The sequence below is a fragment of the Pagrus major genome, chromosome 9, assembly GCF_040436345.1.
Source record: "Pagrus major chromosome 9, Pma_NU_1.0".
Classification (NCBI taxonomy): domain Eukaryota; kingdom Metazoa; phylum Chordata; class Actinopteri; order Spariformes; family Sparidae; genus Pagrus; species Pagrus major.
Window position 1 is genome coordinate 1219739 of NC_133223.1, and position 21223 is coordinate 1240961.

The following is a 21223-nucleotide window of genomic DNA, read 5'->3' on the forward strand; positions in this document are numbered from 1 at the left end:
ACACCGATTAGGTTTTGCCACTTGCCCTGAAACTCCAGAGTATAATTAGTTTTACCTAAACTGTGTTCACCACTTTATTTCTTATCAGATTATAGCCTCAACATTGAGGTGTACAGAAAACCTACACACAGATCAGTACTTGCTGTTCGACTCTCATCACCCACTGGAGCACAAGCTGGGAGTCATCAGAACCCTAAACCATCAGGCTAAGGCCGTGCCTACAAAGATAGAGGGGAAGGAACAGAAGCACATTAGGGGAGTGTAGTGGAAATCCTCCTTTGTGAGGTAGAGAGTTGCTAATTCTCCGAAGAATTTTAGACTCAGCGTGATGAATCAGATCTCTTTAATACATGCAGCATGGAGAGAAGACCCGAAGTGTTCTCTCCAGTCTTCCAAATTTTTTTGCCTTAAATACAGTGGTTGCATACTTTACGACAGTCATGAATCACTTCTTCCCAAAACAATGACCCCCTGGTGTTTGTATTGATCATGTCTTTCCCAGGGCAGTGACCATTTGCTGTTTTATTGAAATGTAAATGTCATCTTATCATCCTTCCTGTAACACCTCAGACAGAGAGAATTGCCCTTCACGTTACTTTCTGACACTTACACCTTTAAGGGGATTATCTCCTCCTCCTCTCACATTCTGATATGGTCTTTACAGTACATTGATTACTGAATGGAAAACTATTACATTTCTCACAGGAGCACTTAAAACCTGTGGTTACCCAAACTGGACCTTTGTCAAAACCACTAAAAGATCCAGAGGAGACAGAGAGGAGGAGACGAGAAAACATAACAACATCGTCATTCCCATTCAAACTGGGGGGCCCGGAGTTATGACGGAGGGGCACGGCGAGGCGAAATATAAATGATGCATCATTCTTTTGCACTGCTAGCTAGCAAATCATGGACAAGTTTGTGAAAGGACTGCCAGGTAAACGTAAAGCAGAAGATGAATCTACACCAAATGTCACAACCACCAAAACAAAGACAAGAAAATATGACAAAGCATATCTCGCCCTCGGCTTCACCAGTACAACGGTGGATAATGAGGAGAGACCAAAGTGTGTTGTGTGTCTCAAAATATTAGCCTCTGACAGTATGAAGCCGAACAAGTTAAGACGCCACTTGGAGACTTCACATCCCGAACACAAAAAGAAGCCCATTGATTTCTTCAGAAAAAAAACTACGCACAACAGAGTTGCTTTACTAAAGCAGCATCTGTGCCTTCAAATGCTCAACTCACCTCCTACAAAGTAGTGTACAGAGTTGCTCAGTGTAAAAAGCTGCACACAATAGCAGAGGAATTATGATATGGATATGGTTTCAACTATGATTGATGCCAGCAAACTAAAGGCTATTCCAGGCGGATTTATGACATGTCAAAAGACATAGAGGAGCAGCTTAATGAGAATATACGACACAACTGTTTTGCTCTGCAGATGGATGAAGCGACTGACAGTAACAAAGACTGTTTATTAATAGCATACGTCAGATTCAAGATGGCGAAGAATCGAGGGAGGATTTGCTTTTCTGCAAACGTGTAACTACCAGAGCCACTGCAGACGAGTTGTTCAAAATCACTGACACTTACTTGACAGAGGCTGATACTAGTGCTTGCGCAGAGCATGTGAACAGCTGCTCTGTTCACATGCTCTGCGCAAGTATTTTGTATGGACCACAAAGAAGCTTTTTTTAAAGGCTGAAGCATTGGCTTATCCCCCGCTCCAATTTCGCTCCGGTATTGCTCACACCACGAGTCAGAAGTAGAACTGGATACTGTTCACATTTGAACCGATACCGGTTCGGCTACCAGTACCTAACGGTACCTTTTTTTTGGTACTTTACTCTCTCTTTAATAACAAAAAAATGTATTTCAGTTCTAACCAAGTTGAATCATATTCTAACAATGCACATCACACGGCAATCAGTCTTTCTAAATTTTATTTTAGTAGCATCTTGCTGTACTGCATATTAATCTGGAGAACAAAATACTTAAAGTAAACTGCTACATTTAGCTATTATATATATATATATATATATATATATATATATATATATATATATATATATACATACAGAATATAAATATGATAAAAATGTGATTAAAAAAATCAAGATGTATATGTGCTGCTCCTCCATTAATGGTCGACTTTGAAATCAATCAGGAATTTTGACTTTGTGTTATGACCCCTTGGGCTTACTGTAGCAGTGTTACAGTGCTACATGAGCAGATTGAGTTAACAAAGTGAGGTTCGCAGTTATAATCTCGTTTCCAAAGCATATTAACTGTATACTGTATATACACACATAACATGTTAAGTATGTGAATTAAAATGTATCGTTTGTAAATATACTTTTATTGCTATAGTGATGCTAACCCCCGTAGCATGTTAATGAGAAATCCCCATTATGTGTTAGCAATGAGGAAAAGGCTGAGCGTTTGTTATATAAAATCGATTTGGGAATCAAAGAATGCATACTGTAATATTTGCTCATAGACATTGTGCATTTTACATACTATTGGTTTCATACCGAGGATTCAGACATTCTGAAAACATACGATTTTAGTAAACTACACAGCATGTTGGGAAGGAATTTTGGACACAGTCAGTCGCTGAGTTTTGAAGAGACGTCTCTCTCTCTCTCTCTCTCTCTCTCTCTCTCTCTCTCTCTCTACTGTAAAGATGCACACTTAGGTTCCGAAAATTGGCACAGATTCATCTAATATGAATTGGTACTCGGTTGTACCGGTGTAATTCGGCTGGTACCCTTAGAAGTGCTGAGTTCAGTACCCAACCCTAGTCCAAAGTATGCCTGATATTGAAATAAATAATTTTTGTTTTGGCCACTTAGTAATTTTTGATACCAAGTACCAGTTTAAACTATAATAAAAATTCAATGCAGATTTTTGTCATTTTTGGAGTGAGCGGTGAGCGATTTCAGTGTAGCTGGCTGAATATTGGAGTGGAGTGTTGAGCGATAGTGAGTGGAACGGCCTGGAGCAGCTTTGAGTCAGAGGAACGAACACCACTGTGAGCGAGGAGTGGAAAATCTCACCGCTCTTCACCGCTCACATGCTCTGTTGTGTACTTGCTCTTCCATGAAATCTCAGGTATAATGCAGAGATACCTTTTTAGACTTTAAAGTTGGGTGTAGTTCTGCAGTGATGTTGATAAGTTTTCCATGTAGTTTGCCCCCGGGACCAACTCAAATGACCACCTGTGGATCATTTGAAAATGTAACAAATAAATTATATATATTATTATTATATATTATACATATTATAAAATATTTGTTGTTCATAATTACACATTACAAAAGGAACAAGTATGGCATTTCCTATTCGCATCGATAATGAGTGTACTGCATCCTTTCACATTTTAATGCTTCAGAGAAGCAGGACGCGTACCTATCACTGGTTTTGGGTATTTCAGTTTGTTGATACTAATGCTCATACGATGCCACAGTTTCAGGAACAATACCAATACAAGTTTTTATTAGCTTACTTTGAGAAATCAAAAAGTGTTATCTGTTAAACAATATTTTTACTTTAACAAAAGAAGCTAAAGCTATCCAATGTTAAATGTTGTCTAAACAAAAATAGCTGTACAAGAACTTTGTCTAAAAAAATGCAGTCTAAAACTGGCAACATTTGACTTAAATATAAAACTATTTGATTAAAGATCAAATATAAAAGAAGCCTGTGAATCCGGCAAGACACTTTATGCAATCTTTCAGTACTTAGTACTTCAGAAACATTTTAGTTGATATCAAAAAGATATTGAGGTTGAAAAACTGTTTATTATTCACTATAACATTAGCATACAGGTATATGACTTCATGTCTATTCACATCACCTAGGACCGATTATACAAAATATACGTTGACTGTGACTTAGATCTTACTAATATTCAGACTTAAAATGGATGTCATCCGTTACCAAATCATACCACTCAGCTGTGTTCACTGTAGAATAAAATTCCTGCCATTAGAATTCAATAGCTAAAAGGACATTTTAATGTGAAAGTTCAGAGAGGACTGTTATAGTACTAAAAAGCCCCCAGTAGCATACAATCTTACCTCAGACCACACCTGTCACAGAGCTGTGTTGCAGTGGCTTCTTAATGTAACAGGGTTTAGCATTTAAATTAACTCTTCTGATCTCTGGAAACTCACTCCACAATACTGTCGAGATAACCACCAATTATAAACCATGTTTTACTTGATTATGTCATCTGGTTCCACTAATCAGCTTGTCACCGTCACCGATTAGCCTTGTTCCCACCAAGAACTTTTGGGAAAGAGCCCTTTGAACCTGCACATAGCCCATGATAACTGCACATAAACATAAGATGCGTTTTGCGTTTCCACTGCTGAAAGTCCTCCTAAATGCAGGTGGGGTTGTTACTGGCTGATTTTTGGATGTGACCCCTTTCCCTTTTCCAGCACTTGGGAAACAACGGGAGAGAATGGTCTTGACTCTTGAGACACTAATGAATTTATTAACTGACTCACTGCCCACTCGCATCCATCTCTTTGTCCTACTGCTTTCTCCCTATTGCTTGACCACACATTCGCTGCACTCTGCACACAGCACAAACCTGTGATTGTTCATTACAACAAGTAAACAAGCTTTTCTGAGAAAAGGCTGCTGACAGCAAGACAAAAATTAAAATAAAAAAATAGACAAGACTTTGGGAAATCCTTTTTTTCCCTTTATTTTTTGGCTTTTCGCCTTGTTGAGATAGAACAGTGAGTGTGATGGGAAATAGGGATAGAGATATAGGGCATGGCATGCAGCAAAGGGCCACAGGCTGGAATTAAACCTGTGTCGCTACTGAGGACTACAGCCTCCGTACATGGGGCGCAAGCGCCACCAGGTGAGCTACCAGAGTGCCCCAGAGTTTGGGAAATCCTACATGCAAATCCTAGTGTAAACAACAAGATGACGCTGGTTGATCCAATTGAACAATCAGTGGTCAGCAGCGTTTTAATTGCCCCTTTTAGTATCATAAAGCGTGTTGGTACATCAACAGAAGGGTAATGTACTATCCACAACTTTTGCTGGTGGAAAAGCAAAAATACCTGTTCGGGTGTGAAACAAGACCAGAAAAACTGAACCAGACTGGTTGGTGGAAATTACCATGGAAACATGGCTCTTAACACTGAGATATGCATCTGTTCACATTTTTCAAAGGGTTCTAAATGCATCCATGCCACCTCTAGATTAGGGTAGATCTGGAAAACATGTAGACTTGAAGGCCTCATCCCAATGTCCGCACAAACTGACTTTAAGGTGCATCATGGAGTGTAAGGGATTTGGGCTGTCCCACTGGGAAAACCATCAAGTGCATGAAGGCTCCTTCCAGACCTTTTTATTTTGCAAAAACTTGAGCGCATGTTGTCATTAAAGCCAAAGGGGGACATACCAAATACAATGACATTCAGAAATTCATTGACATTTTTGAAAGATTCAACTTTTCACTCAAACTGTAATGCTGGTATTATCATTTGTAATGAAAAAATAGTATTACATTTGAAACAAATGAAAAATATTATTTTGACTAGCGGTCTCAGATTTATAAACCCTACTGTATATATTTCAATATGTAAAATAAAATGTCCACAAGTTAAAGTGAAATGTTGCAAAGTACTGTCCCATTTATATTTATACCATTTCAGGCCCATGCAACTTCACTAAAACACTTATCAGGTGACGTCAACTGTGTCTGTGAGGGTTCAAGGCTCAAGACCTTAAATGGGACATTGGGATTGGACTATAGTCTGTAGCTTGTCCCCTCATTAAAATGCAATTTGTTGCACAGTCAAGTAAAGCTTGATTCATGTTTCTGCGTCTATCTACAGTATAGGCTCTGCATAGATGCATGCCTTACACCATAGTCTATACCGTAGCCTGATGTGCTACTGCCCAGATATGCAACTACACGTCACAGCGGCGCAGACCGCCATGACCGTCATTGTTCCTAACTCCGAGATTCCACTGGATACGTGTCCGCTGCGTTACGGCTCCGGTACGATTTTGCTCCGTCGTCCTTGTCCGGCAACCCCCACCAGCTGCGTTTTGAGTCCGCCACGGCGCAGCTCCGCCGAACAGCTGTAGTTAGGAAACCAAGGAATTCCTGCGATAATTACATAATCACGCACGACCGCAGTTATACGTATGTGTTATAAACACAACAACACGAAGTGTTCCCAACCGAAGGATTAGAAGAAGAGCTCGTATTTGTCTCTCTTTTGAGGTTTTTGTGCTTGTATCAACACGGAGTGTTTTATCTTGAAAATTAACCGGATGTCTTGTTGTTGTTACGTGTCTGACTTCCTGTCTGCTCTATGCTAAATTCGGCTGAATTGCTGCGTTGTGCTGCGGCATCCGCCCGAATAGAAGTCCTGCGTATCTGCTCCGCAGGGCTGCGGACTGCCGGAGCTGGGACGCAGCAGACACGCAGCGCAGCGGACCTGGTGGAAGTTAACACATAGACTAGAGTGCAACCGATCAGCTCCGCTGCCGTGGCGGAGCTGTAATGCAGCCGTAACGCAGCCATAACGTATCCGGTGGAATCTGCCAGTAAGCCTAACCCTTGGTAGAATTGCATTTCCAGCTTCTCCTGCTGGAACAATCCCTTAAAAAGCCAATGAATTCCTGGATGGACTGACAAACATTGTGCTGATTCAGCAACACAGGTGTTAACAAGACTGATTGACTGACTCAACATAGCTGACTGCCTTCATTTAAACCTTGTGGATACACAAGTCACAGAAACATATATGAAAGACAATAATTGAGGATCACCTTTTTCCCTCATAGCTAAAGTTAGAGTTCAGTTTCTAATGGTGGTTAGTGCATGTCAGTCACTAAATATGTGGTGAGATCTCTGTGGTTTAGGTTTGATCTGAGTGAAAATAAAAACAATTCTTTTAAACTATCTTAAAGATGTCTTAATTCCACCAAACAAACTACCTAAAAAGAATTGATGAGGGGATCAAATTTGATAAACGTATTTGGAACTGGATTCAGATTCAATAAAACGCTATCAAACCCCTTCCTTAACTATATGTCACCCCTACAATAATGATTGTGGTATCTTACCCCCAAGCCTGAAGATGGTTCAATAAAGTCAGCCCAGAATCCTTCTTTCTGCAGGGCGTAGCAGATCTCCTTCGCTCCATCAACAAACTGTACAGCAGGGGAACAACTTAGTCTCAGTCAGTGTCTTCACTATCAGTAATTGTGTTTCACTGATGATTTACTGATTTGATTTTTGTCAACAAGTCCTCTTATTAGTGCTTTATTTAATGCATTTCTGATGAAATTATGGGAATACACTGAATAACATTAATTCTGCTCTCCTGCTCTTTCCACCACTGTGGAGACAAGAAAGCAAGTCATGATTTGGTTGAGCCATTATTGGGCCCCCCTTCATTGTGAGGGAGTAGCAAGCTGTTGAGTACACTGGTAGGACAGGTTTGGTTATTGGCAATGAATAATTACAAATAGTAATTAATTAAAATATCTATAAATATAAATTAATAATTACAGGGAACGACCTTGGAATCAAGGACCAATAACCAAACAAGAAAACAGTCTGAAATGAAGGATGTTAATGTTAAAATGTAAAATATTTATATAATATTTAACATTAAAGGAACAGTGAAGGAAATTAATCCAAGCACTGACCTTCACAACCAGCTGTTACCACAATACACATGCACAAATAATGACAGGAAACTGTTTTGTACAATATAACAGAATTTATTTATCATTAGCAAAACTGATCAATAATACTTCAATGTGTGTGTGAATATGAGAGAGAGAGAGAGAGAGAGAGAGAGAGAGAGAGAGAGAGAGAGAGAGAGAGAGAGAGAGAGAGAGAGAGAGAGAGAGAGAGCAGACGTGAGCTCCTGGAGATCATATCACCCTGGTGTGACGCGTGTACGTCACACCAGGGGCTGGTCAGAAGACCGCAAGACTCGAATGAAACAATGGTTGAACCACACCTGTCATCTTACCACGTGCCCTTAAAATCATAATGTGGTGTCACCAGATGGCTTGGACATGAACTTAACTCCGTAGAGGAGGAGTGAGATAAAAAAAGAGGTGCTAACACTCAGGAGGTAATGACTGTGGAGGGACACAGTAATTGCCTTTCTATCACTCAGCGGCCGGTGGAAAACCTAGGCTTGATCACCTTCCCTGACAGAAATGTGGCTTAATGGGCACTCACACGGCAAAGCTGCCACTTGAATGAAGTGGAAAAATGGCTCAAATCAGCTCACAATGAGCACAAAGACAAGGCAAACAGCAATTACAATGTTTCACAGTGTAAAACAGCAGCAAAGTGGACTCGGCTGTCCACAAAACTCAAATACATGCAGCTTTCAAGCATGTACAATAGCTACAAGCATGTAGCAATATATAGGATCTGCCCAGGCATTAAATTAAACCTCACTTATGATTGCATTCGATTTGCATGTGTCCGTCCGCCGAAACACCAGATTTGACATGGGCAAGGAAAAGGGGGTTCAGCACCAGTCTGTTTTTTCTTGAGGGAGAATTGTCACTTCTGCAGGGATAAGAGGCTGGATTACGCCATGTCTCCTCTGGCTTCGGAACGTGGCAAAGAAAAAGCCATATCTGAGACTGGCCAATAAAAGGAAAAGATTAAGATGGGCAAAAGAACACAGACATTGGACAGAGGAAGATTGGAAAAAAGTGTTATGGACAGACAAATCTAAGTTTGAGGTGTTTGGATCACACAGAAGAACATTTGTGAGACGCAGAACGCAGAAGTGGGAGATTTGTACAAGGTAAAAGGAATTTTGAATAAGGAAGGCTATCACTTCATTTTGCAACACCATGCCATACCCTGCGAACAGCGCTTGATTGGAGCCAATTTCCTCCTACAACAGGACAATGACCCAAAGCACACCTCCAAACACCATACAAGAACTATTTAGGGAAGAAGCAGCAGTCAGCTGGTATTCTGTCTGTAATGGAGTGGCCAGCGCAGTCACCAGATCTCAACCCTATTGAGCTGTTGTGGGAGCAGCTTGACCGTATGGTACTTAAGAAGTGCCGTCAAGCCAATCCAACTTGTGGGAGGTGCTTCAGGAAGCGTGGGGTGAAATTTCTTCAGATTACCTCAACAAATTGACAGCTAGAATGCCAAAGGTCTGCAGGGCTGTAATTGCTGCAAATGGAGAATTCTTTGACGAAAGCAAATTTTGAAGGACAAAATCATTATTTGAAATAAAAATCAATGTCTTGACTATATTTTCTATTCATTTTGCAACTCATTTGATGAATAAAAGTGTGAGTTTTGGGGGGGGCGCTAGAGAGCCCGAACAAGATGGCAGCATAGCGTGACGGCTCCCTACAACCTCGCACATAAAACAGCCCCAGACCTTTGCAAACCTGGTCAACTACATAATACAAACTATGCCTAAACCCCCAGCAGCAAAGGATTGTGTCATCTTCTCGAACGCTCGCAAAACATGCTCACAAAGCGCGAAGACAACATCTCCGGTCAAGATTATTGAAGCTAGTGACACTGCTAATGTAGCCGACGTGCTAACTGAGCTTAAATCACTTCGCTCCGAGTTCAGCTCGAAGCTGGACGGAATAAACAACCAACTGGGGAAGCTGACGAACTCTATCTCGGTGATGGAGAATAATTTAGGTGAAATTAAACATAAAGATGTAACAGCTAATGAACAACGAATCGAGGAGGCCGAAGCTTGCATAGCTGCTACAGAGGACGCGTTGGACAAGACAGAGAGGGCTCTGGCTAAAGCAACAAAGCGGCTCACATACCTGGAAGAAAAGACCGAGGACTTTGAAAACCATGGGAGGTGGAAAAATATCCAGCTGTTTGGTTTTAAGGAGGGAGCTGAGGGTAAGTGTCCTCTTTTGGACTTTATAAATGATATGCTACCCCAGTGGCTGGGCACCGAACCTGACAGAGCATTCACACTGGAAAGAGCCCACCATACCCTGGCTCCAGCAGTTCCCAACCAGAACCGAGCCTTCCTCCTTCACTTCTCAACAATCAAGATAAAGAATTCGTCCTACGCTCCACAAGACAACGGGACATTACACACGACGGATCCAAACTCGCATTCGTCCAGGATTCAACGCTGTAAAAAAGCTGTTTGTTGACATGGGGACCTTACGAGGATTTCACCTCCAACTGTGCAGGCTGAGAGTGCTACACAACGGGAAGATCCAGATGTTTTCCTCCCCACAAGAGGCTGAGGAATTCTACCGCAAAATCTTCGCCTCATGCTCTACCTTGTTTTTATTAGTCTGTTAGTCTTATATTGTTTTTCCCTTTACCCTTACTGTATCATGGTCACACGAAACCAATATAACATGTAAAACTCGGTACGTCTAGTACACTTAATGTAATAACTTTTAATGTCAGAGGCCTTGGCCACCCAATTAAGTGGAAGAGAGTTCTTACATTCTTAAAAAAGGAAAAAGTAGACATAGCTTTCCTTCAGGAAACTCATTTGTCCAATGAGGAGCACAAAAAACCCAAGAGAGATTGGGTCGGTGAGGCTTATTTCTCTAGCTTTACCAGCAATAAAAGGGGAACAGCAATACTTATTCGTAAAAAATTGCCTTTCATATTTAAGGAGCAATATAGCGACTATGAGGGCAGACCCATACTAATTCGGGGGATGCTATATGGACAAGAACTGACATTGCTGAATGTATATGCACCAAACGAGGATAACCCTAAATTCATGATGGATATGATCACCCTATTTAATCAATATAATACAGACTTTGGAATAGTTGCCGGAGATTTCAATTGTTATATGGATAGCAACTTAGACAAATCCTCAACCACACTGTCTAACCCCAAAGCTTCTAAGACTCTGAGCTTAGCCTCGGCTGATGTAGGCCTGGTCGATGTCTGGAGAGAACTTAATCCTACAAGGAAAGACTACACTTTCTATTCGGCTAGACACAAATCATACTCCCGATTAGACTTATTTTTTTTACCTCAGGATCATCTCTCATCCATAGTTGCATGTGATATAGGGCCCATTCTTATATCAGACCACTCACCAGTCTATCTGCGGTTATCCCTTCCCCAGCAGACAAATCAAACCAAACAATGGAGATTTAATGCCTCACTCCTCACAGACTTTGAAGCTTTTAATAATATTAGAAAATGGTTAGAGCAGTACAGACAGGATAATGCTGTAAAAAAAAAAAAATCTATTATTAAACAAACAGAACAACTTAAGAAAGAGTTAATCAATTTGGAACAATGCCATAAACAATCTCCTACAGAGGAAAACTTGAGAAAACTAAATGCAGCCAGAACTAATCTCAATCTCATTCAAACGGAGTACATCAAAAAACTTTTGTTCTTTACCAGACAGCAATATCATGAATATGGTAACAAGCCAAGTAGACTTCTAGCCTATCAACTCAAAAAAGAACATGCAGGAAACACAATGAAGTGTACTCGTAATGCGGCAGGCCAGTTGAAATATGATACACAATCAATTAAGTCCTCATTTCTTGATTTTTATACAGTTTTACGCATCAGAAAATCCCTCTGAAACGGATATCCATAGATTTTTGGAAAGAGTATCCCTACCTTCTATCTCAGAGGACAAAAAGGAGCAGTTGAGTGCTCCATTCACCCCAGAGGAGGTGCTACAAGCAATCGAGTCAATGCCCTCCGGAAAAAATCCAGGTTTAGATGGATATTCTGTAGAATTCTATAAAGGCTTTCTGGGTGCAAATCAAGCCACTTTTTATGCCCATGGTTACAGATTTCTTTGAAAATGGCGCTCTTCCTGACACTATGAAGACAGCAATAATATCATTAATACAAAAGAAGGACAAAGATGCTGCTGAATGCGCATCATTTCGCCTAATTTCATTACTTCCAGTTGACTTTAAGATATTATCAAAATTAATTGCACGCAGGCTGGAAGACCTGTTGCCCCAGATTATTAATCGCGACCAGTCCGGCTTTGTGAAGGCACGCTATGCATCTGACAATATCCGGAGGTTATGAAATATAATTGACCACTCGGCCCTACACAACAGAACAGCCCTACTACTTTCGCGTGACGCAGAAAAAGCGTTTGATAGGGTCGAGTGGTCATATTTGTTTGCTGTTCTGGAGAAATTTAACCTTGGAGAAAAATGTATTCGGTGGGTCAGAACTATGTATAGCAATCCACAAGCCCAAATATGTATAAATGGTACCCTCACTGAAAATTTTGATTCAAAATTTTGATATCAGGCTATAAAATCAATCTGACAAAATCCAATGCTTTATTAATTAATTCATCAGTTTCTAATAGACTCAGGGCCATCTCACCGTTCACCTGGGCTCAAAACAGCTTTAAATATCTTGGGGTGAATGTGGCTCTAAAACTTAAAGATCTTTACCTCATAAATTACATTCCATTGCTTAAAAAGGCTAAGGAAGAATTAGAACATTGGAAAATGCTCCCCATCTCATTTCCCGGACGAATTAATGTAATTAAAATGAATGTTCTGCCCTGTTTTAGTTATTTATTTCAGTCACTGCCCTGTTACTTGGATAAAACATTCTTTAAATCTATAAACAAAATGTTAACCTCTTTTATCTCGAAAAATTCCTTACCAAGAATAGCTTTTAAAACTTTAACAAAATCTAGAGAGAAGGGGGGACCGGCAGTACCAGACTTACAGATGTACTATTGGGCCGCCCAGACAAAGGGCCTGATTAGCTGGGTGCAAAGACGTAACAATGCACACTGGATAGACATAGAAGAAGAACTTTGTACTCCTATTTCTACAACCTTGCTACCATTCATTAACAATATAAATGCACTACATCAAATAACAAAAACATATGTAGTTTACAACACTCTTCAAGCTTGGCAAGATATAAATAAGTTTTGAGGGAATTTTGGCAAAATCTCCAGGCTTTCCCCCTTATCCTTAAACCCAGATCTGCCACCATCTATTGGTAGTTCCTTGTTTGCAAAGTGGAGAGAAAATGGTATACATCAATTCCAAAATTTGTCCTTTGCAGACTTTTATGAATACACTGAACAAAAATATAAACGCAACACTTATATTTTTGCTCCCATTTTTCATGAGCTGCACTCAAAGATCTAAAACATTTTCTATATACACAAAAGAACCATTTCTGTCAAATATTGTTCACAAATCTGTCTAAATCTGTGTTAGTGAGCACTTCTCCTTTGCCGAGATAATCAATCCCGCCTCACAGGTGTGGCATATCAAGATGCTGATTAGACAGCATGAATATTGCACAGGTGTGCCTTAGGCTGGCCACAATAAAAGGCCACTCTGAAATGTGCAGTTTTGCTTTATTGGGGGGGTCTGGGGGGGTCAGAAAACCAGTCAGTATCAGACAGTCTGCCCTTCTTGGACTGTGCATTACACATAGAAGAAGACAGAAGCCTCAACATTGAGGTGTACAGAAAACCTACACACACAGATCAGTTCTTGCTGTTCGACTCTCATCACCCACTGGAGCACAAGCTGGGGCTCATCAGAACCTTAAACCATCTGGCCGAGATCGTGCCCACTACAGGGTCTCTGCAGGTTTCAACAAGTCAATTTAAGACTTTTTTAAGACCATAATGAATACAATTTAAGACCCATTTCACATCGATACTGGCAAAAAAGTACAAAAGTCATGAAGGAAAATTGGAGGCCCGGAATTACTTGCAAAGTATATGAATTTATTCACAGCTCTTTCACTAATATTTGTTTGGAACTCAGAATAAAAAAAATATTGGTAAACTCTACAGCCAACGGCCAGTGTGTGTGTGTGTGTGTGTGCGTTGCATGCCCCATAAACTGGTACCTTAAACAATTTCCCCCCGGGGATTAATAAAGTATTCTGATTCTGATTGACTGGTCCCGCTCACCTTCCCAAAAACGCAAGTGCAGGTCCAACTGCTTGGTCTTGTTCGTTTGATTCATGCTTTCGTCGAACATCAGCACGAACGGGCCCTTAACTTTGGAGATGAGGTCTCTCTTGATGAAATCGGCTAATCCAAATCGCGCAATGTACGCCGTCTTGTCTTTTCCACACTTAAAAGTTTTCGTTATCTCAGAATCCGGGAACATGGTCTGGAACAGCTCATCAATGTTCTCATTACCAGTATATGACTGGTGCTTAGTTACCGTGTGAAAAGTCCATAGCACCTCCGCTTTTAGTGTGGGTGTAGACCCAAACGCTGTCCGGAGGTCGACTGGAGTTGCAGCAGACTGGGTCGCGCTGGACCTCGATGCTCCAGATCCTGATGTGGAACAATACTGGCTGATTGAAAGCGTTTGCTGCTGGCATTTTATGACCGCTTTATGTTTTTCTGATTTGCAGTGGGATTCCAATGCCTTGATGCCCAATGTTCCAAGTTTCAAAGTTTTCTTGCAGAAAGTGCAGTGTGCTTCATATATGTTTCCATCCACCGGCTTCAACCATGCATTAAATTGATCGTTCTGGAGCCACAAATCGTTGAACTTGCACTTACCCATCTTATGCAAGTAATTCGGCTTTGCTGTGGGCTTTCGTTAAGTTTTCTCCGCTGCTATACTAAGCTGTAACAACACACCGCTGCACACGCACAGCACACTAGCTGGTGGTGCTCGATAAATTCTGACCGGGCAGCACAGGTAGCCTACTTTAGTTCCGTTTTGTAGTTACGTTATAGCGTCCTCAAAAATCGAAATATTTAAAAGCGAGACTTAAGTTTATGCATGTTTTAAATAAAAGTAACGTTAATAGATTTTTAAGACCTTTCAAAATCGTATTTAAGACCTTTTATGAGATTTTAGACATTTTAAGGCCTTAAATTCAAATTATTGGATTTAAGACTTTTTAAGACCCCGCGGATACCCTGCACTAAGACAGAGGGGAAGGAGAAGGAACAGAAGCACATCAGGGGAGCACTTAAAACCTGTGGTTACCCAAACTGGACCTTTGACAAAACCACTAAATGATGCAGAGGACACAGAGAGGAGGAGACGAGAAAATGTAACAACATCGTCATTCCCCTTTGTCGCAGGAACATCTGAGAAACTCAGGAGGAACTTCAATAAACATCATATCCCGGTTCACTTTAAAACCTACCAACACACTAAGGCAGAAACATGTCCATCCTAAGGACAAAACACCCAGGCATAAACAGATTAATGTAGTTTATGCTGTTCAGTGCAGCCAGGACTGCACAGATTTGTACATTGGGGAGACAAAACAACCTCTCTCCATAAACAAATGGCACAACACAGGAGGGTCAACTCTTCAGGTCAAGACTCTGCTGTCTACTTACATCTGAAGGAGAAAAATCATTCCTTTGAGGACAACAATGTAAACATCTTGGCCAGAGGAGACAGATGGTTTGAAAGAAAGAAATAAAGATTTTATTTTTATTGTTAATCTATTAGGCATTTGTCAGCATTTAGTGTTTTTAAACTTAATATTATTAGTCTATTGTGTTTTTCTACTTTAAAAAAGTAACTTTGAGGGCACTTAACGGTATTTTGGAGTTAGTAATTCCCTGGAAAACAATAAAAGAATGTTGATGACTCATCCTGCACTCTGGGACGTATACTAATTTTTTCATCCAATAAGCGCTCGCATAATTTTTAGGACACTGCCATGGCTATATAAAGAGAAGACAGAGAGTGACAGAGAGTATTTCTCTGGTGCTGGGCCTGGGGAATGACTGTATGAAAATGCAACTTTAGAACTTGTACAGAAAATAACTGTAGCCTGCACAAAAACACATGAGGACTTTCTAAATAAAAAGGGAATTTAGATTCATCTTACTGCTTGTATTAATTGATAAAAGAGTAGCTGTGTGGAGTAATATAGAAAATTGAAGATTCCATACACTGCCACTTTCACACTACATGACTTATCAGATACAGGGGGTAACACACTACAAGCTCAAACATACAAGATGTGACACGGGAATGACGTGGTCCAAACAGTCCAAGTTGTTTGTGTGCTGATTTGCAATGAAAAAAAAACAGAAAGAAAAATAAAATAATATGGGTGATAGAGTAGATTAGGATGTGCGGACAGCAAGGATTATTTTTGCACTAACAAACATACCGTATAGTGGTTTAATAAAATGAATGCTTGTGTGTATGTATTGTGAATTCAGAAAACGTACGTGTGTATTCATTCTGTATTCTGATTATGTTCAGAGAGCTACTACAGATGACAGCAGCTTGTTCCTGGCTCTCTGACCTGTCAGCGAATCAGAAGCAGACGTCAGCAGCACACCTGCAAGCTGTTCCTGATGTGATCTTTTTGTCGGCTATCTCCAAAAACCGTCTGCGACAGCAAAATCCTGTAATGTGAATGTGGTTTTAGCAGTCTGGGTCTTCGACCCACAGTCGTCCTGACCATCCAGGGTACCCCATCCACTTCCAGGACTTACTCTAAATGTTGGCAGGTTTTTTGCTGGCTGATGTGAGGCCAAGGACCTCAATCCACATTTGTGCTACCTACAGTGTATCTTGGATTTCCTACAGGAGCTGTTCAAGAAAGGTCAGGCTGCATCCACTCTGGGGGTTTTTGCAGCCGCAATTGCGGCAGATCATGATGGCTTAGACAGGTTCAAGTCACCCACTTGTTAAGCTATTTTTATGGTAAGCAGGCTGAGGTTCATGGTCATTTGTCAGAAGGTTTCTTTCTTTGTACAGAGGAACATCTGCACACTTTGTGTCCTGTGCAACACTCCAGCTTAGCACTGGGATGTTATAGGGAGCGGATGGTATGCCCTGACAGGGTAGTGAGTGCATCAATTTTTTTCTCAAGTGCTGAGGCGGAGCATCAAGGAGGGTAAACCAAAAGCGGAGTCTGTCCAAGGGCTACGTGCACACTCACAGAACTGGAGTTACACCCAAGTATCTACTATGTTCTTTCTAATGTGAACATTAACAGGAAACATAATTGTATAGGTACAATTTTATTTTAACCGTTAAGGTGTCTATTGCAGAGAACAGCTCCTACATTTCAATAGTTGTGAATGAGGTGCCAAATAATTTGTTAAGATTAGTTTTAGAGCAAAGTCGGACTCCATGGTACTTGTACTCCAGGGTTGAGCAGATTTTGAATTATACCGCTATACCAGATATCAAATGAGGTGTCTAAGCCCTACTCAGAGATGGCCTCCTGACGGTGCACCTTTTATACAGTGTTGCATCAGGTGCTTGGACCCAGGTTTATCTGCTTGTAGGTCCAGTTATTCTTCTTTATATCATCATTATCCTCTTATCCCTTTGAGTATCAGCTTAAGTATTATTAACACAACCTACTCTATGAACCCACCAACTCCCACCCCACCTGTATGCAGTATATATAAGCATAACTTTGACCAAGCAGTATGAACTGCCAGACAAGAAAAATAGCCTTTCTACAGCAGCATCATTACTACTTGATATATTCTAGCAGCTCACCTTGTCAAGCATCTGCTCTCTCTCCTGCTCCACATCAGCACACCACGATGTCATATCGTTCTGTGTCTTTTGAGTCACCGTGACGACCGTCATTTCAGAAGATGGAGCCTCAGGAAACATGGACTGGAAATCTGTTCATCACATTATCAGGAGACATACACATCAGACAGAAACACTGCTTCTTATCAGCAATAAGTGCCATTACAGATGCCAGAATTGGCTGGTTTTAAGCCTGATCAGACATGACTGGCCAATTAATGTCAGATATATCTGATAAATGTTTACACACATGCCTGACGGAACGCCAGCCCGAACTGAAAGAAAGAACTAAATATTTTCTGCTATTTACCTAATGCACTTGTTTGATTTCAACTCAGTGTGAGAGTTTTACTGAGTTTTTCTGTCGTTTACGGCCATGCTTTCTGAGAGCTTTCACTCTGCTTCCTCAATGAGTTAATCTATATTTGTATAGCGCCAATTCACAACAAAAGTTATCTAAGGATACTTTCCAATTGAAGCAGGTCTAGACCATGCTCTTTAATTAGTGTATGTATAGAGACCCAACATTTCCCCCATGAGCAAGCAAGTGGGGAGAAAAACTTTCTTTTAACAGGCAAAAATGTTGACGCCAAACCAGACTCAACGGTGAGCGGCCATCTGCCTAGACCGGTTGGGCCTCTCTGTTTGAGTCCACACAGGCACGAGCAGGCACAAACTGAGCAAAGACAGAGACGTTACTCCAGTTGATGATAAGGCTTTAGCTTTTGAAAGTTGTGGTCAAAAGTTTACATACACTTGAATTAATAATAGTAATTTACTGTACTTGATTAGCCAGCCAACTTGCCTGACCTGAACTGTACTGGAGGAAGATGAGAGAGACCAGACCCAACAATTAGAGGTCTTCGGAAAAACCCGACAGCCCGAAAACCCGAGGTTCCGACCCGACCCGGCTTGGGTTTTGGGTCCATTTACAAGAAGTGACTCCCGGGCCGGGTCGGAACCGGGAGAGTTTGTCTCGGGGCTCTTATAGTGAAAGGCCGGGTTATATAGTACCCGAGAGGACCCGGCGATTGGCGGTCACAGCTGTGTGGACTGTGGTTTGTTCAGTATAAAAAAATACATTTGAACTAGACTGTTGTCCCCTGATGATGGATAATTTGTATGTCATTTTCACAAAACTCTCGCCACAAGAGGGCACTAAATGATTGACTCATGACTGTCAATTTCTGATGATGACGTCAAAGGTGAAAGTTCAAGCAAAAGTTAGAGCCTAGGGTCAGGACTCGGGGCAGTTAAAAAGATTGTTTATTAACGTAACGTTTTGGTTAATGGTTCAAAATGGTTAAACAATCGAGTTGCCATAGCGTGTTGTTACCGGTATGCTCCGCAAAGCACAATGGAAACTCCAAAATTATTATGTAAATTAAACAAGAGAAAATGTGTTCTACTGACCGGTGGATTAGCGTTAGCAATGGCTAAGAAGAAGGATTACAGTACATGACCATCTAAACAAGAAAATGACGATGTGGATTTATTTTTGTTTACATCACGTTATGGCCAGGGGGGCTGGCAATGCCCGCAGCAGGAACCAGATAGAAGAAGACTACGTTTAGGTAAGAAACAGAAAGTAATAAAAACGAGTCTTATTTAACACTAGACAACTTGTATTAAATCATAAAGCAACTCGGGCATTTCGGGTCCACGGGTTTTTTAGGGTTCGGGGCTGGAATGTCACGGTTCTATTCGGAGCCGGTTCCGACATATCTCGGTGCTGCTCGGGTTCGGAACTCAGATTTATAATAATAGCTCGGGCCAGTCGGCTCCGGGTACAATTTTCACGGGTCCATTTGGGTTCGGAACTCAGAATTATAATAATAGCTCAGGGCCAGTCAGTTCCAGGAACAATTTTCACGGGTCCATTTGGGTTCGGGTCTGTCAAATAATTAAATAATATAATCGAATTGAAATGATTTATTTGGCATTTTTCGTTGTACAGTCGGCCTGGAGATTTTCTGAAAGAGACGCGCATGCGCAATTCAGTCCCTCCCCAAAAGCATTCAACGCGGCCCTGCTGACTGGCACTCACTCAAGTTACGTTTTTCTCTAAATTACATCATTAGATAATCGCCATCAGTCAACAGGACGCTGTCTGACTCTGTCACTCGTGGGGAGGGATGCTGTTTTATGGGGGAAAGTTCACTGAAGTCTTGGTTGGGAGGGCTGACACAAATCACCGCGACAAACACTTGGTGAGTAAAAGTTTTTTGCCGGGGACAGACGCTGTTTTTCAGGCAGAATTGTGACGAAGAGTCGGTCGGACAAACACTTCTCCACTTATAACTGCGGTATTTTTTTCCTCATATAAGTTGCCAAAGAGACGACCAGTTACTACGCTACTGTTGTTTGGTCCTGTAACGTTGCTTTGTGGGACATTTCTCTTTATTTTGTTGAGCGAAGGATCTGTTTAGTTATCAGACAGTGAACACCATCAGACCGACACACCCTCGCTCCGCGCTGCCGGCTTATCCATTCACACTGGTTCGGTTCGCCAAAACTACGCCTCTGATACTACCTCCGGAGGTGCATCAGAGGTGCAGCAAAATTTCACCCCTCGCAAAGACAAGGCCACAACATCAATGCAGAGTCAGACATCGATCTCAGACGCACTGTATAATGTGACTCCTTATCCGTCAAATTTGGATAGGCACAAGAAAATAACAGCTGCCATTGGATACTTTTTAGCTAAAGATATGCACCCTATCGTTTGTCTTATTTGATTTTCTAAGTATATTTATTTTATTCATTAAATGTTTTATAGAAATTGCAGAACAGTTGGATACATATTTGTACATTATTTTCGATTTGAACATTTTGTGTATTTTTTTGAGAGAAATGCTGAATAAATGCATCATGTTTCCAAACTCAAAAATAATCGTTTAAATAATCGTGATTTCAATACTGACCAAAATAATCGGGATTATGATTTTTTTCTATAATAGAGCAGCCCTAATAAATGCACATACTTTCCAGAGGGTTGACATTTCTGTATCATAAATCCCTGAGCTGTAAGCCTAAAAAAAATTAGAATTAGCCTCTAAATTAGAACCAAAAAAAAGGCTTAAAATATTTCATTTTATGTGTAATGAATATAGAATATATTAAAGTTTCACTTTTTGAATTAAATTACGAAAAATAATTTCCATGATATTCTCATTTTTTGATATGCACCTGTATATCATGGCAGTCTTCAGTTTCAATGATTTCTACAACTCTCATTTGTCTGTGATGGAATGAGAGGAACACACTACTTTTTTCAGAAGACTTCTGTAAACGTAAACTTCATAAATGTTTTTGTGAAAAAATCTGCTGGCTCAAAATACACAGTAATACACAGTAACATGAACAATCAATTTTGGTGATTATAGAATCGCCTCTTAACTTCTTCTGAGTGATTCTGATTGATAACAGCTGATGACTTTTCTGGGCCCATTTTAATAGGGCTTGATTGATAGACACATTAGACTCAGCCACGAACACTACAATGGGAAAGTCTAAGGAGCTCAGCATTGATCTGAAAGAGCACGTTATTGATTTGAACAAGTCAGAGAAGTCACTTGGAACCATTTCAAAGCAGTTACAGGTTCCAAGATCAACTGTACAAACAACTGTTTGTAAGTATAAAGTGCATGGAACAGTTATGTCACTGCCACAATCAGGAAAAAAACACAAACT

The 21223-nt window shown here is 40.7% G+C and overlaps 1 protein-coding gene across 4 annotated transcripts in view; it reads right to left on the minus strand.

Annotated features, from left to right (window-relative positions):
* The window catches only part of mmadhcb (metabolism of cobalamin associated Db), a 41736-nt gene that overhangs the window by 1751 nt on the left and 18762 nt on the right, over nucleotides 1–21223 (minus strand). For 3 of the 4 annotated variants that reach the window (XM_073473072.1, XM_073473075.1, XM_073473073.1), the window contains 2 exons: nucleotides 17492–17622; nucleotides 7115–7201 (listed from right to left, as the gene is read on the minus strand). In XM_073473072.1, coding sequence (XP_073329173.1) covers nucleotides 7115–7201; nucleotides 17492–17622 — 218 coding nt within the window. The remainder of the gene's footprint in view (nucleotides 1–7114; nucleotides 7202–17491; nucleotides 17623–21223) is intronic. The other variant, XM_073473074.1, reaches the window with a different exon arrangement.